General features: G+C 40.3%; 2 protein-coding genes across 4 annotated transcripts in view; one reads left to right on the top strand and one right to left on the bottom strand.

Moving 5' to 3' along the window:
* On the top strand, positions 1–8,476 carry tprg1l (tumor protein p63 regulated 1-like). Its single transcript, XM_062999243.1, has 6 exons — positions 1–325; positions 1,075–1,166; positions 2,577–2,627; positions 2,718–2,843; positions 4,681–4,834; positions 5,561–8,476. The coding sequence occupies exons 1-6, from the start codon at positions 86–88 to the stop codon at positions 5,753–5,755; spliced, it is 858 nt and encodes a 285-aa protein (XP_062855313.1). The 5' UTR covers positions 1–85; the 3' UTR covers positions 5,756–8,476.
* Positions 4,361–16,546, bottom strand: part of wrap73 (WD repeat containing, antisense to TP73) — a 25,454-nt gene continuing 13,268 nt past the window's right edge. Inside the window, exons 7-14 of one of the 3 annotated variants that reach the window (XM_062999242.1) lie at positions 15,883–15,969; positions 15,662–15,790; positions 15,036–15,113; positions 14,821–14,923; positions 12,413–12,538; positions 11,843–12,034; positions 11,041–11,143; positions 4,361–4,387 (exon numbers count right to left, since the gene is read on the bottom strand). In XM_062999242.1, the coding sequence (XP_062855312.1) occupies positions 4,378–4,387; positions 11,041–11,143; positions 11,843–12,034; positions 12,413–12,538; positions 14,821–14,923; positions 15,036–15,113; positions 15,662–15,790; positions 15,883–15,969 (828 nt within the window). In that variant the 3' untranslated portion in view covers positions 4,361–4,377. Of the gene's footprint in view, positions 4,388–9,850; positions 11,144–11,842; positions 12,035–12,412; positions 12,539–14,820; positions 14,924–15,035; positions 15,114–15,661; positions 15,797–15,882; positions 15,970–16,546 lie in introns of those variants that run through there. The other 2 variants (XM_062999240.1, XM_062999241.1) reach the window with 2 other exon arrangements.

Below are 16,546 nucleotides of genomic sequence, written 5' to 3' on the forward strand. Positions count from 1 at the left end.
CATCCGTGTGTGGTACTGAGGCTTCCTGCAGAAACACACTATTATACATTATAATAACGCGAGTATTTTAAGTCTATATTATACAATGCTGCAGCTGAATGACACGGTGGAACCGGAGAGTCCGGGCGCCGCGGTGCTTCACGCTGTGGGAGTAGAGGAAGCGCTGGACGGGTTGGAGGTAGCGTTCAGTCCGGGGGTTGAGGCCCAGCCGGGTCGCGGCTTCGGAGCTGCTGTTGCGTGCTGTTCTCCGCTTCAAAAACTCACTCCGTTTCATGTTCATAACCCCACCATGCAAGCTAAAGTCAAGGATTATTTCGTGTTTAGGGTGAGTAGGTATCACACACACACACGCGTTAATAACATTATATTGTTTAAATAATAAATGTTATTAATAAAGTATCGTTATTAGGCAGTTTGTATGGCTAGCCAGCTAATAATGTCTGAAGCTTCTAAGCTAAACGTCGTTATTATTATTATTAGCTTCAGTGCTAGTGTTAATAGCATGACATAAAACACTTGTATACTAATATATTACTAGTATTAAAATAGTGAAAATGTTGTTAATTATAATTACTTCCTAAAATATAAATTAATAATTTCGGTAATAGAGGAAAGCAATATGGCAAATGCTTATATAAAAGGTTATATACATTTTAAAGGACCTAATTTTTAATGCAACTTGTTTTACAAGTCTGAAATAGTTTGTGAGTGATTTTGGTTTAAATGTGCTGAAAACGAAGTATTAAAAATGAATAAATAATAAAAAAAAACATCCTGTCTGGGCTGTATTACTGCATTGCCGCCACCGCAACCTTGACCAGGATGGTGAAACATGGTGGTGAAACATGACAACAAAATTAAATCAATATATAGTTTGATTTATTAACAAAGCCTTAAATCACAGCCACTGATTTCTGCACTAACATGTGCCTTCTTATCATGTTTATAAGGGCAGCCTGACCAAGGCAGTGTGTCTATACTGTACTAAAGGAAGATTAATAAAGTGAATATATAGTTTATTGTGAATCTGAATTGACTAATTGACTCATAGTGAGTCTTTTTTTTATTCTCTAGCCAGGAACCATAGAGCAGGCTGTGAACGAAATCCGAACTGTGGCGTTGCCTTCAGAAGATGGTGAAGTTCTGAGTGTATGGCTCTTGGCAGAGTGAGTACTTTTTGAGTTCAGTCTAAAGTTTAGTCTTAAAAACATATTCAGCCCCTAAACTAGAGCAAATACACCGATCAGCCATAACATTAAACCCACCTCCTTCTTTCTACACTCACTGTCAGCTCCACTTACCATATAGAAGCACTTTGTAGTTCTACAATTACTGACTGTAGTCCATCTGTTACTCTACATATTTTTTTTAGCCTGCTTTCACCCTGTTCTTCAATGGTCAGGACCACCACATGACCACCACAGAGTAGGTATTATTTGGGTGGTGGATCATTCTCAGCACTGCAGTGACACTGACATGGTGGTGGTGTGTTAGTGTGTGTTGTGCTAGTATGAGTGGATCAGATACAGCAGCGCTGCTGGAGTTTTTAAATAGTGTCCACTCACTGTCCACTCTATTAGACACTCCTACCTAGTTGGTCCACCTTGTAGATGTAAAGTCAGAGACGATCGCTCATCTATTGCTGCTGTTTGAGTTGGTCATCTTCTAGACCTTCATCAGTGGTCACAGGATGCTGCCCACGGGGGGCTGTTGGCTGGATATATTTTTGGTTGGTGGACTATTCTCAGTCCAGCAGTGACAGTGAGGTGTTTAAAAACTCCATCAGCATTGCTGTGTCTGATCCACTCATCATCCACCACCTAAATAATACCTGCTCTGTGGTGGTCCTGTGGGGGTCCTGACCATTGAAGAACAGGGTGAAAGCAGGCTAAAAAGGTATGTAGAGTAACAGATGGACTACAGTCAGTAATTGTAGAACTACAAAGTGCTTCTATATGGTAAGTGGAGCTGATAAAATGGACAATGTGAGGTGGTTTTCATGTTATGGCTGATCTGTGTATAGCAGTATAAGAATAACTAGAGCAGTATAAGAAACCATAGAAGAGCATGTGACTACTGTGACTGTGACACCAGTTCTTACTGGGTGTATTTATTAGCCATATACAAGGTGTTCAAAAAGAGCCATTATGAAACAGTTTCTGATCTAGTTTGTTGTTGTCATTGTTTATTATCCTCTAAATCTAGTCTCACTAAAAAAGACTATCACATGCTAGCTGTTGGAAATGTCAATGACATTTTTAACCATCAGCATTAATCAAGCTACAACTTCTTTGTCGGTTATTGGTTAACCAGTAAAACACTGACATCCCTATTACAGAATCTTGCTGACTTGCATTAACCGGCATTTCACCTCCTGTCGTTCTGCATCACCAGCTTTTATTGATAACGAACTACCTTCAGTTGCTTTGTTAAGCCGCATTGCTACCGGTGGGAACAGAGTCATAATATCAAAACTCAAAATCTAAATGCTTTATATTTAAGGTTTACTAGGACTGCATAATGATTTGGATTTTGGGCAGTCTGGTCAGTTCTATTCAGGGTTTGTGTCTTTACAGAGTCGATCACTGGAACAATGAAAAGGAGAGACTGGTGCTCATAACAGAGAGGTGAGAAGGAAACTCGGCTGCATATTTTACATTACCATATTTTCCAACCCTATTTTTCAACAGCATTTTGCATTCTCCTGTGTTTTGCAGGTCCTTGCTGGTTTGCAAATATGACTTCATAAACCTGCAGTGCCAGCAGGTCATCAGAATTTCTTTAAACGCAGTCGACACAATTTCAGTCGGGGAGTTCGAGTTTCCACCGAAATCGCTCAACAAGTAAGATGTTTGAAATATCATATGACGGTGTAGATGATTTATGGCTGCAACTATCGATTATTTTAGTAATTTTTAATTAAATGAACAAATGTTTAAACAAAGTATTAAGACAAGGTGCCTGGGTGGAGCAGCGGTAAAACATGCAGTGCCCACCAGTGATAAGATCTCAAGCTCTTGAGTTCAAATCTGAGCTCTGCCATCAGCTGGCTGAGTGCCTACACACAAACATGACTGGCTGTGTGTCTGTATGGGGAGGGGCAATATCTGAAACAGGGTTCCTCGTCGCTAGGCAATTATGAGCTCTGCTGACCGGTCGAGACACAAGCAGCTGACCACAGATGGCAGCGCATGGCATGGCCCTTCGCAGGATATACTGCGGTCTGTAAGACCCCGCCCCTGGCAGGTAAAAAGAAGCGATCACCGTGAGCAGAGTGGATGCGTGGAAGCCTTGACCCTCTTTAATTACCTTTAGAAAAATTTAAAAGTTAATACAATACAATGTATAAAGGCAATAAAAATACATGTATAATAAAAAAGTTTATATTAAATAATTGTTATCTTTATATTTTAATATATTATATAAAAGTAGTATCTTTACATTAAATATAATTTATTAAAAAATATTTTTTATATTAAATTGATTACATCTTTATATTAAAAAGTGTTTTTTAAATATTTTAAATCTTTATATTTTATTATTATAAATATTATATAAATGTAATACATTTACATTAAATACATTAAATATAATATTTTTGTATTAAATGTATTAAACCTTTATTAAAAATGTTTTAAATATTTTGTCTTTTTCTTTTATTATTATAAATATTATATACATATAATATATTTACATTAAATATGTTAAATATAATATTTTTTGTATTAAATGTATTAAATCATTAAATTAAAAAGTGTTTTTATTAAATATTTTATATCTTTTTATTTTATTAATATATGATATACAAGTATTATATTTACATTAAATATATTAAATATAATATTTTTTTATATTAAAAGAATACATGAATCTTTATATTTAGTGTTTATATTAAATATGATATCTTTATATTTTATTAATATATTATATAAAAGTAATATATTTAAATTAAATATAATAAATATAATATTTTTATGTTAAATGTATTAAATATTTATATTAAATAGTGTTTATTAAATATTGTATATATTTATATTTTATTTATTATTGTAAATATAAATATAACATTTTTACATTAAATATATTAAATATAATATTTTTATATTAAATCTTTATATTTAAAAAAGTGTTATAATAAAGGTATTTTGAGCATAAATTGTTAAAAAAAAAAAAAAAAAATGCATAAACGTCACACACTTAGACCTAATTACTTACACAGGGCGCTATGCTGCTGCAGGGCTTAATCCACCCCCCTCCACCTCAGATGTCAACAATCCCGTCTGTGTAGACACCTGGCCGGCAGACAGCACAGCTGAGATTTGAACCCAGAAAATCTTGGCGATGGCGGGCTAATGTAATAGATCCCTGCCGTTTACTTTAGCCAATTCTGCAAAATATATAAAAAAACTAAATAAAAATAGACAAAATCTAGATTTATGATTGCCAAACTAGCTTGGGAAATGGTATTATTTATGTTCTTTTAACTGCATTCAGAGGCTACATTACTGTCATGTCTGCTATGTCACTCTTTTTTTATATATTTTGATGGGTCACAAGGCTAACCGCTGGTTGGTTATTGTTTAAAGAAATGTGATCATTTTTCTTTACTTTTTTTCCCTTAACCTTTCCATCAGCATAGGCTAATGAGAAATTGTCATGTGCTCATGTTTCTGTGTGTAGAAGAGAGGGCAGCGGCCTCCGCGTGCATTGGGATAAACGGCCCAGGCCTTCTTTTCTAAACCGCTGGAACCCTTGGTCCACCGACATGCCCTACGCCACCTTCACAGAGCATCCGATGGCCCACGCCGACGAAAAAGTGGCTTCTCTCTGTCAGGTACATTTAAGTCAATATGCATTGGAGCAACAGGTGTAATAAATTACTTACCCCAGCCCTACTCCCCCTTGTAACTTTTCACCCATTGACTGTTAAATCGTGTGTTACATCACAAGAATGAGGGGGCAAATATATGTGAGTATCTTTTTTGCCCCAACCCCACATATATAAACCCCTATACATAAACCCCTATACATATATATACATTTATATGACAAAAACATACCCCAACTTCACAAATATATATCTCCATACATATAGGGGGCAAAAAAGATACCCCAAACCCACATAGATGTATTCCTATACATATGTAAGGGGCAAAAAAGATACCCCAACCCCATATATATTTAGGGGGCAAAAAAGATACCCCAACCCCATATATATATATATATACCCCATATATATTTAGAGGGCAAAAATGATACCCCAACCACACATGTATATGCCCCCATATAGGGGCAAAAAAGATGTGTGTGTATATATATATATATATATAGTGGGTAAAAAAGATACCCCAACCCCACGTATATATACTCCCACATATATACAGTGTATCACAAAAGTGAGTACACCCCTCACATTTCTGCAAATATTTCATTATATCTTTTCATGGGACAACACTATAGACATGAAACTTGGATATAACTTAGAGTAGTCAGTGTACAACTTGTAAAAAAGATATCCCAACCCCACATCTGAAACTTTGTTTTTTTTTTTTTTCTTTAGCTGGAGAATTTTAAAACTCAGCTGATTCAGGCGGTAAAGAGAGCGCATAAGGAGTTCCCCATCCCGGGCAGATCTAACGGGGTGCTGCTGCTGGAGCGGCCTCTACTGATCGAGACCTACCTGGGTATCATGTCCTTCTTCAACAACGAAGCGAAACTGGGCTACTCCATGACCAGAGGCAAAATCGGCTTTTAGTTCATCGCTGGTCGCTCGTTTTACCCGTTGAGCTTCGTGAGTTTCTTACGTGTTGCTTGCAGGATTTCAGTGGGGTATAAAGTGTGCCTCAATGTCAGTATGACTCCCTGACTCTGCAGCATGTGCCTGGAAGCATCCAATGCCAATGTTTCTGGGTTTACTTTACTGGGCTGTGCCATCTCGCTTCTTTTTTTTCCGTGCCCCACTGTCCCAAGTGTTTTTTAAACGGCTTGTGAGATGATTTGGAGTTTATGGTGCGGGGCTGCTTTGTGCGGAGCGACAATGGAAGTATTTGCCATGATGACCCTGTGGTGTTGTGCAGGATCTGTGCCATGTTTTTTTTTTTAAGTGATCATTTAAGTGATACTTGAGTATCACAATATCTTTGCAGGTGAAAAGCCATCATTTCAACAGCTATTTATTGTGTATGTAAATTATGGACTGTTTTTTTTGACTGAAGGCAGCAGCTCTGTGCTTTACTTTATAAGTTAGATATCCATAAGATACATTATATGGCCAGAAGTATGTGGACACCCCTCCTAATTATTGAGTCCATGTGTTTTAGCCTCACTTTTGACATTTTTGACAGAAAATGTATTTTATGCTTTCAACTTTGCGGCAACAGTTCAAGGAAGGCCCTTCCCTGCTTCAGTTCTACTGTGGCCCTGTGTAAATTGCTAGACAGTGTAATGCACATAGGCCAAATCCGAGAGCTTAAAAGACATATGATGATTGTCTTAAAATACACTGTAAAATCATACATAAACGGCATCTCCCACAATGCACGCCGATTTTATTACCCGCAAAGTGACCGCATCCTGCCACTCAATGGCAGTGTTTCCAAATCAGTGCTTAACTGAGGCGGCTTTCCAACAAGTGATGTTGAGAAATATTTACAAATAATCCCAAAATTTTTACATTTACATTTACATTTTTTCAGCATTTAGCAGACGCTTTTATCCAAAGCGACTTACACAGTGAGCGGAACACAATGAGCAATTGAGGGTTAAGGGCCTTGCTCAGGGACCCAACAGTGGCAACTTGGTGGTGGCGGGGCTTGAACCGGCAACCTTCTGTTTACTAGTCCAGTACCTTAACCACTGAGCTATCACTGGCCCAAAATGTACAAGAAGAGAAAATTGAAGCAGAAGGAGGTAATTTAATGACAGATGGGAAAGTGAATACAAGTTTGTGCTTCAGGAAGAAAAACCAGTATGTCTCTTGTGTTATAAGGCCGTGTCTGTGGTAAAGGAGTATAATATAAATGTAGATATACATTATAAATATACAGTATAAATTTGGCATTTTGACACCAAACACAGAATTTAGCCTCCGAGAAAAACGACAGTTTGTACAAGACTTAAAGGCAGACTGCAATCGCAGCAGGATACGTTACAATCGGCCCTTTGAGGGCCACCATAATGCAGATGTGGCCCTCGGTAAAACTGAGTTTGATACCCATGGTGTAATGGATTTGGTGTGAAGTAACTTTGGTGGCTGACCTAAACACTACTGAAGTCCCTAGGAAGAAATAAGAGAACCTTTTTGTCCTGCTTCAATGCCTGACCTCTCAGTTGCTCTGACATCATGGGCACAAATTTCCAGACACACTTCAAAATGTTGTGGATAGCCTTCTCAAATATAAATAAATATTTTAAAAAAATAGTGGGGGCCAGCATTTATTTATGCCCATGGTTATGTGTCCACATACTTTTGGTCATATGGTGCGGACAATATGAACAGACCAGAACACGGTTTACACCACAGTCTTGTAAGACACCATCAGAACCACATACTATTGTTAAAGCTGCAAAATAACCCCAGAATCCCCAGAATTACTGGGCGCAACGCCGGTCCATCTTGGGGCTTTGGCCAACACCCAGTGAACTCAGTATAGTTCTAAACTATAAAGATGTAGATACAGGATTGGGCAGTAATAAAGGAAAAGAATTCAGAATACCCATTCAGGACACAGAATAATGTATTTTGTTTAACCCATGATGCATTTTTAAAAAGCATGGGATGTTCAATAAGCTCATGGCCCGGTGTCCACATACTTTTGGCCATACAGTGCATTAAAACGGTGTATTCAGTATTCACACATAATGCTTCTGCGCTGCGCGAACATACCAAACTCAATGTCTGAACAGACTGGCATGCAGGTGTAAAAACAAAAAACAGCTTCGGTTGCTAGTGTTCAGTTCTGCTCAGGTCAGTCTGTTTTTTAATTAATAAATTTTTTTAATTATCAAAACATTGCTTAAATTGTTGCAGATATTCATTAAGAACTGTAAAAAATGGGTTCCCTAATGTTTTTATTTATGTGCGCACTTTCATTTCAAGTCACAATAATGACACTTTTTAAATAATTTTTGGGGGATGGGGGGGGTGTATATAAATGTCTTTGCATGTGAACTGTGCATGCAGTTTCCTGTTTGTGAAAAGTCCGGTTCTATGTGTAAAACGTTCAGTCTGATAACAGCTTCCTATCACCTGTCACAGGAATACACACGTGATTATGTACATCCAATGTTAACTATGACTACTGCTCAGTTTCTCCACAACTTACTGCTGGAAGCGGTTCCAAAACCAAATGAATCTCACTAGCACCTACTGTTGGATTTTAGCAGCTAGCGGATATAGCTAATGCTAATATCTGTTCTCTGAGTTTGTACTATAGCGATATGCTGAAAGTTATTAAATTGCCTCTACATTCTTTTATTTTGGTCTCCTTTCTCCTCTCATTTAGAAGGTACAGAACCACAGTGATCGCAAAGTTTACATGGCTTTGTAGAGGACATTTGTTGTCATGGAAATCACTCCCTTGCTATTTCTTCCCAATAATATATAATAATAATATCGTATACAATTACCCTGTTTGCGTTATGCTTTACCTTTACTGATATAGCCCTCCACTGCTGACTGAGGAGCTTCGCAACTGACACACGCCCATTCTGACTTGTGAGCAGTACCGACTGCATCCTTTCACTTGCACGAGGTGAGTTCATATGTGGATCAGCCTTGTGCACAGAGAGCCACACCCTGATCAGCATTATTCCCCAACTCATTCCACCCCTTCTGACTTGTGAGCAGTACCGACTGCATCCTTTCACTTGCACGAGGCGAGTTCATATGTGGATCAGCCTTGTGCACAGAGAGCCACACCCTGATCAGCATTATTCCCCAACTCATTCCCCAGCTCATCCCACCCCTTCTGACGTGTGAGCAGTACCAACTGCATCCTTTCACTTGCACGAGGTGAGTTCATATGTGGATCAGCCTTGTGCACAGAGAGCCACACCCTGATCAGCATTATTCCCCAACTCATTCCCCAGCTCATCCCACCCCTTCTGACTTGTGAGCAGTACCGACTGCATCCTTTCACTTGCACGAGGTGAGTTCATATGTGGATCAGCCTTGTGCACAGAGAGCCACACCCTGATCAGCATTATTCCCCAACTCATTCCCCAGCTCATCCCACCCCTTCTGACTTGTGAGCAGTACCGACTGCATCCTTTCACTTGCACGAGGTGAGTTCATATGTGGATCAGCCTTGTGCACAGAGAGCCACACCCTGATCAGCATTATTCCCCAACTCATTCCCCAGCTCATCCCACCCCTTCTGACTTGTGAGCAGTACCGACTGCATCCTTTCACTTGCACGAGGCGAGTTCATATGTGGATCAGCCTTGTGCACAGAGAGCCACACCCTGATCAGCATTATTCCCCAACTCATTCCCCAGCTCATCCCACCCCTGAACAACAGGCAATCGTTGTGCATGTGGCTGCCCGGCCCAGCCGGATGGCAGAGCTGAGATTCGATATGATGTATTCGAAATCCCAGCTCTGGTGTGCTAGCGTGTTTTACCACTGCGCCACCTGAGCGGCCCACCACCGCTTACTGTTGGCGAGTTTTACGACGGGCATCTGAGTCATTCTGATTCATTCAGGGAGGAAACACCCCAGACAGGGTGCCGGTCCATCGCAGGGCAGACACACACATACTTAGGGTAGTTTAGAAAAAAGAACAGTTTCAGGGCTCATTAAAAACCAAATGTACAATTATGGTGCATCTACTAACACAAGTGCAAGAAATTTGTAGAAAAACTTTATTATTTATTTTTTATATATCAAAAAACTGATAGAAAATCATCCACGTTAGAAAATGTGGTCATCTTCAGATATTCACATTCTAAATAAATATATTTAAATAGCAAATACAAGTGCAAACAGGTTTGACAAATTTGCATCTTTATACATGTTACACACTGCACATCCAAGTCCAGTCATACTGATGTTAAAGCCACATTAAGTTTTAAACCCCAAATAGTTACACACTGCAGCTTTAAACAGTTTCCCACTATGAATTTCCATCAGAAGCCATAAAATGCCCAAATGTTACAAACTGCAGCTTTAAAAGGGGGTTTCTTACTATTAATTTCCACCAGAAGTCATAAAATGCCCAAATGTTACACACTGCAGCTTTAAGCCAAACCACAATTAATAATTTGATGCCAAAAATGGCAAAAAAAAAAAATGTTGGTCATTCTATTTAAGTTTATATTGCTTTAATTAAACAGCTACACTATAAAGTAAGCTACACAAAAGTATGTGGACACCCGTCTTAATTATTGACTTTAGGTATTTTAGCCACATTCATCCACATCCAGATGTAAATAAATCACATTTTCACAACAAAAACTGACCTTGACGAGCTTAATGTGAAGGAACTTCAGTGGCCAGCACTGAAACCGGACCTCAACCCCAATGAACATCTCGATGTCGAATGCAAACCAGGTCTTCTCATCCAAAACAAGTGGCCAAATTTCCCATAGAATTAATAGAAACCCCTCATAGAACATATATATTAATGCCCAGGGAAACCCCCAACAATCACACTTGTGCTATAAAAAGAATCCAACCCATACTGACACATTTATGGAATGTACCGTGTATACAGTGTAAGATGTGCACAGTCTAGTGAGCTTAAGTCACTTATTCCACTACTGATCTTCACACAAGATGCACTAAGAAGTCTAAACCTGACTAATGAAAAGCAGACCATCACATTCGATTTGTCCAGGTACCACAGACGTCTGCTTTTCTCCCAGATATCTGCTGTTCTACTTGTTGTCTCCCTACATTCATACCCATAAAACCTACCTTCATTTATACCTCAGGACAGCTTTGCCCTCTACCTCTTCCTAAGGGTTTGAGCAGAAGAAACCGATTCTAGATCAGGGTACAACAGCTAGCTAAACTTGAGCAATCCCTGAAGTGCTCACTTCTCATCTGTGGCCATGTAGCAGACACACATCTGGTCCTTCCCCAACAGGATCAGAGATTCACCACTGCAGTGCCAGAACAGAGACTGGACCTGTATATCACCTGTAATACACAGACACATCAGAAAAGTAGGTTTTTCCAATACTTTAAGTTTATGTTTGAAAATGTGTTTGCTATATCGGGACATAAGGGTTAAATCTGAGCTGGATGAGTTTTATAGTCTGAACATCTGACCTTTGACTAAGTGATACCTTGATTGACCTGGCCACACAGCCAGGTTAATCAAGGTATGAATAAAGACCCATCAAATCAAGACCCTGTCATAGGTAGATCAATGTACAGATCTGAACCATATTAAAAATCTTTTGAATGTCATGAAGGAAATAATATATAAAGGAAATAATATATAAAGGAAATAATATGCTACCAACTTTGCAGCAACCGTTTAGGGAAGGCCATTTCCTCAGCCATACTGAACAGCTTTGAAATGAACTGGAACATCAATTGAAGTTTTCTTAACCAACATCAATGCCCAGCCATACAAATGCTCTTCTGACTGAAGGGGCACAAATTCCCACAGACATACTTCAATGTCTTGTGAGAAGCCCTCTCAGAAGAGTGGCTGCTGTTATAGCTGAAACGATCACATAAGAGATCACTCTGTTTTTGAAATGGGATGCCCAACAAGCTCATGGTCAGGTGTCCAAATACTTTTGGCCACATAGTGTACCTATAAAAGTAAGACAAAGAAGACATTTCTTAAAAACAGAATTAATATATTTGTACCGTTCCCCTATTTACCTTTAACAGCCACCTTCACAGCCACACAGCCGGCGGGGGACCACAGATAGAGCTTGTTGTTTCCGGTGCAGAGCGCCAGACGTGACCGGCGTGGGTCCCAGACGAAGCAGCGGACAGGTGCGGTGTGCTCCAGTACGGCCTGCAGACTCAGCTTCTGCATATCCCACAGCCAAACACACTGCGCCATGCTGTCTGAGACACGTGAATGACAGGGTCAGATCGGCCAGCAGAGCGACAATCCTACTCATCAGAGACTTATAATGATTTACACTTCACAGCTCAGCCAAATCGGAAACACACACTTGTCAGGGAGGATGAGCTTATCAAAATAAATCACTGAGATTTGAATAAAGGGGAATAACACAGCAGCTAAAAGCAGCAAATGTGTCTAAATACCAGACACAGCGGGGGCCTGGTAAGGCTTCTCATAACTGGTAGTGAAGCCAAATGGGGCAAAGGGCACTGACAGAAAAGTGTGTTCAACTAACTCTACTGGAAAGAAGTTCAGAGAGTTTATGCAACAGAAATACAAATACAGAAATTATATTTATAGTTTGATTGGATTTTTACCATTTTTTGTTGCAAGGTAGCGATTGTCTGTACTGAAAGCAACTGCAGAGATTCCGATTTTAGGGTTGGCACGATCTGGGTCAGGCCTTACCACTGGCAGCTGGACAGGCAGTTGAGCGATCTCATCTGAAATAATGAAACTTAGTTAGTGAAATAAGTAATAAATAGTAATGAATAGTAATAAAAGCACCAGATTTTAAATGTACCAAACCAACCAACACCTCAGAATTTGTTCCCCCGCCCCCAATTTTCCTCTTAATCTAGTCGTATCCAATTACCCGATTGCATTACGTTTCCTCTTTACCGATGCTGATCCCCGCTTCTGATTGAAGAGAGCGAGACTGACACACGCCCCCTCCGACACGTGTGCAGTAGCCGACTGCATCTTTTCACCTGCACGAGGCGAGTTCGTATGCGGATCAGCTTTGTATACGGAGAGCCCGATCAACCCCGATCAGCGCGTTATCCCTCGACTCTGTGCAGTCAATCAGCCAGCAGAGGTCGCTACTGCACAGGTCATGAGGTCCCATCCCCGGCTTTCCCACCCTGTCGTTGTTCATGTAGTCACCCAGCCTGCCGGATGGCAAAGCTGAGTTTCGAACCGTCGAGTTCGAAATGTCAGCTCTGATATGTCAGCTAGCGTGTTTTACTGCTGCGCCACCTGAGCAGAATTATAACTGTAAATTATCATGTTATATTTCTATTACACAAGCCCACTGTCGTTGAGACCAGGGTTCGAATCTTGGCGGTGCTATCAGTCAGCCAGAAATGACTGGCTATGTCTGAGAAAGACCGAAGCCCATTGTCCACGGTGCTGCCTTGCGCCAAGTGTTCCAGGGAAAACAGACCCGCCGTGACCATGACCAGAATAAAGCAGTTAAAGATTTATTTCTTTATTAGGATTTTAACGTCATGTTTTACAGACTTTGGTTACATTCATGACAGAACAGGTCATTACTGGTTACACAAGATTAATCAGTTTAAGTCTTTGATGTCAAACACAGTCATGGACAATTTTGTATCTCCAATTCACCTCACTTGCATGTCTTTGGACTGTGGGAAGAAACCAGAGCTCCTGTAGGAAACCCATGCAGACATGGGGAGAAAATGCAAACTCCAAACAGAATAGACTTGGACCTTTTTGCTGTGAGGCGACTGACTAAATTACATTATTTGCTTTCATAATGCTGTTCAGATGACGTTACAAGTTCTCGATTTTGTGCTACAAATGGCTCACTAGGACAGTCAGCGTGGGTGGTTTCAAGGATTTGAGCACACAACACGGCTGTTGCAAAGGATTATGTGTCATGCCACTGTGCGCTATGCTTTTACTAGTGAGATTTATAAGCGGGTATTTGCGGAATTCATTCGATGGTCTGCCCACTGAAATAGTTGGTAAACTTTGCTGCATGCTGGAATTCGTAATGATCCTGTCACCATGTCTAACCATTCAGCCATGGGCTCCAGTGAGACAGCACTGTCTGCATAGCAGGCGATCTGTCTCTCTAGCACTCTCTCTATCACTCTTACACAAATTCACTTCCCACCCCTAGCATAACGTTTAAAAAAATGGATGGGCATGTTTCTGGCAGACAAAAGAAAAAGGAGCATTCAGTATGCATAGGCGAGTATTCAATCGGAGTCCCTGGAGAAGTCCTGCATAGTAGGGCTCCTAGTTAGGTGCATTTAATGCCAGCAATGCTTTGTCATCTGATGTCTCGCAGCTGGCTGGCTGTAAATTGGTACCACTTGCTGTATAGGGCAAATGCACCAGTATATTTATTAGGATTTTAACGTCATGTTTTACACACTTTGGTTACATTCATGACAGAAACGGTAGTTACACGTTACACAAGATTCATCAGTTCAAGTTTTAATGTCAAACACAGTCATGGACAATTTTGTATCTCCAATTCACCTCACGTGCATGTCTTTGTCCTGTGGGAGGAAACCGGAGCACCCGGAGGAAACCCACACAGAGAGGACCAAGGCAGCTCCACCTGGGAATCGAACCCAGGACCTTCTTGCTGTAAAGCGACAGTGCTACCCCAAAGGTACCAGCATTAGAAGCAAGAAATAATATGCTTCATAAACCTCTTTATATTTGCAATTATACCTACGGTTTGAAGGGCTTGCTTCTGGTCCACATACCCGACTTGCCACAGTTGTACACTAGACGCCCTTCCTGACAGAATCCTCCTTATTATTTTACCAGTGCACCTTCCAATGGCTAGACTGTTAGGCAATCCTCCCTGCCTCAGAAATAGCCAATCATGTCTGTGTAGATGCCCAACCGGCTGAGAACATGCCAGCCGTCTCTAAACTGACTCTAAACTGACTTAATAAAATTGCTGAGTATTTGCTGATGTGTTTTGATGGGCAGTGCAGATTTTAGGAATGACACTTACATTTGCTCTGTGTGTTGAATAGTGAACTTCCCATGGTAATATTATGAATGGACAAATCCTCAGCACCAATGACTGGCTTGTTCTCCACCTCCCTGTACACCACCTAAAAACAATAAGAACGTCCTGAATATTGTGATGCATATACAAGTACCATTCCATATAAGCACATGGAGTTGGTTTACATATGGTGAATAGTATTTGGTACAAATGCTTACAGCTTTGGAGTTGGCGATAGTGGCTGGATGCTCCAATTCAATAAGTTTCTTCCAGGTGATGTGGTTGAGGATCCGAACCTAATGAAAAACAATACGTTGATTGGAAATGTTTGGTAAATTGGTCATTTAAAGAATGAATTCATACATAATCAACCAGGGAGGTCCCCAACCTATTGTTTTTAATACCTAATATCAAATGATGACAGCAAAACTCTCTATATTGGCTGAATTAGATACAGACCTGCTCATAGTACCTGAGCTGACTCACAGATCCAAAGTGGAGTGTTCAGCTTGTGCAGCGGCCCAACAAGCTAGCCCACCACAGCTCAGACAAGAACTCATGAGTCTGAGTCTTAGTTAAGCTACTGACTTGGCGGTAGGGAAGAAAGGTCGATAGGGATTTTCCTTGATGCTGCATTTCACTGGAGGGGCAATTGCTAGTCTACAGCTCTCCTTGGACAGAGCAGAGGTTGGAATAGGAATTTGGAGACAAAGAAGGGGAACATCTAGCATTATAGACTAGTAATAAATGAGATACTAATGATCTGGGAGGGACAGTCTCTTCCCTACTATTACCATAGACCCATAACACCTGAAAGGAGGTTGCATTCAAAATATGGTAATACCTTTTCATCGTAGCTACCAATGGCCAGAAATTGACTAGTGGGACACCAGGTGACAGATTTGATACCTAGTGCCCATTCATAAGCACTGTAGGTAGACAGCAGACGCCCATCCAGGGAATACAACAGCATCTTGTACTGAAGACAAAGCAATAACATATTGGTTTTTTTAAATGTATTTTGGATGAATGGAAGATTCTGGCACTTTTGGAACACTGGAATACCTCAAGACAGGAGTCCCATACGGCAAGCGCACAGCCATTAGGGGACCACTCCACTCCCGCTAAGTCTTGAGTTTCTGTCTCAAAATGCTACAACACACAACAAGGGCAAATTTAAATGTAACAACTATAACAGTAATTATAAACAATATAACAGTAAGTATATATATACACTGTAATATGACATCTCGATTGTAACGTTTGGGCAACCAATTATTCAATCACTTGTTTTTTTTCCGATTGTGAAGCCACTGATGATTGCCCAACCCTCAGATCAAGAAGAGCTGGATCACCACATGTTTCTTCTGACACATGTCCAATCTGTGACCGCTTCTCATCATCTGCCAGCGTTTGGTTGGGGGACAGTTGTGGCCTAGTGGTTAAGGTACTGGACTAGTAATCCAAAGGTTGCTGGTTCAAGCCCCACCACTGCCAGGTTGCCACTGTTGGGCCCTTGAGCAAGGCCCTTAACCCTCAATTGCTCATCGTGTTCTGCTCATTGTGTAAGTCGCTTTGGATAAAAGCGTCTGCTAAATGCTGAAAATGTAAATGTAAATGTAAATATACATCATCCACCTCAAACTGATGACATCAGTCTCACTAAACAGCTTTGGAATGAACTGAAACATCAGTTAAGACTCAAAGTACTACTGTACTTGTTTTTGAA

The sequence above is a fragment of the Trichomycterus rosablanca genome, chromosome 7 (genome assembly GCF_030014385.1).
Source record: "Trichomycterus rosablanca isolate fTriRos1 chromosome 7, fTriRos1.hap1, whole genome shotgun sequence".
Classification (NCBI taxonomy): Eukaryota; Metazoa; Chordata; class Actinopteri; order Siluriformes; family Trichomycteridae; genus Trichomycterus; species Trichomycterus rosablanca.

Bases quoted from the DNA above. Each gene is read 5' to 3' on its own strand.
- tprg1l (XM_062999243.1), top strand. From the start codon at position 86: ATGCTGCAGCTGAATGACACGGTGGAACCGGAGAGTCCGGGCGCCGCG. The intron at 1,167-2,576 runs GTGAGTACTTTT...GTGTCTTTACAG, and splicing joins AGTGTATGGCTCTTGGCAGA to AGTCGATCACTGGAACAATG. The intron at 2,628-2,717 runs GTGAGAAGGAAA...TGTGTTTTGCAG, and splicing joins CTGGTGCTCATAACAGAGAG to GTCCTTGCTGGTTTGCAAAT.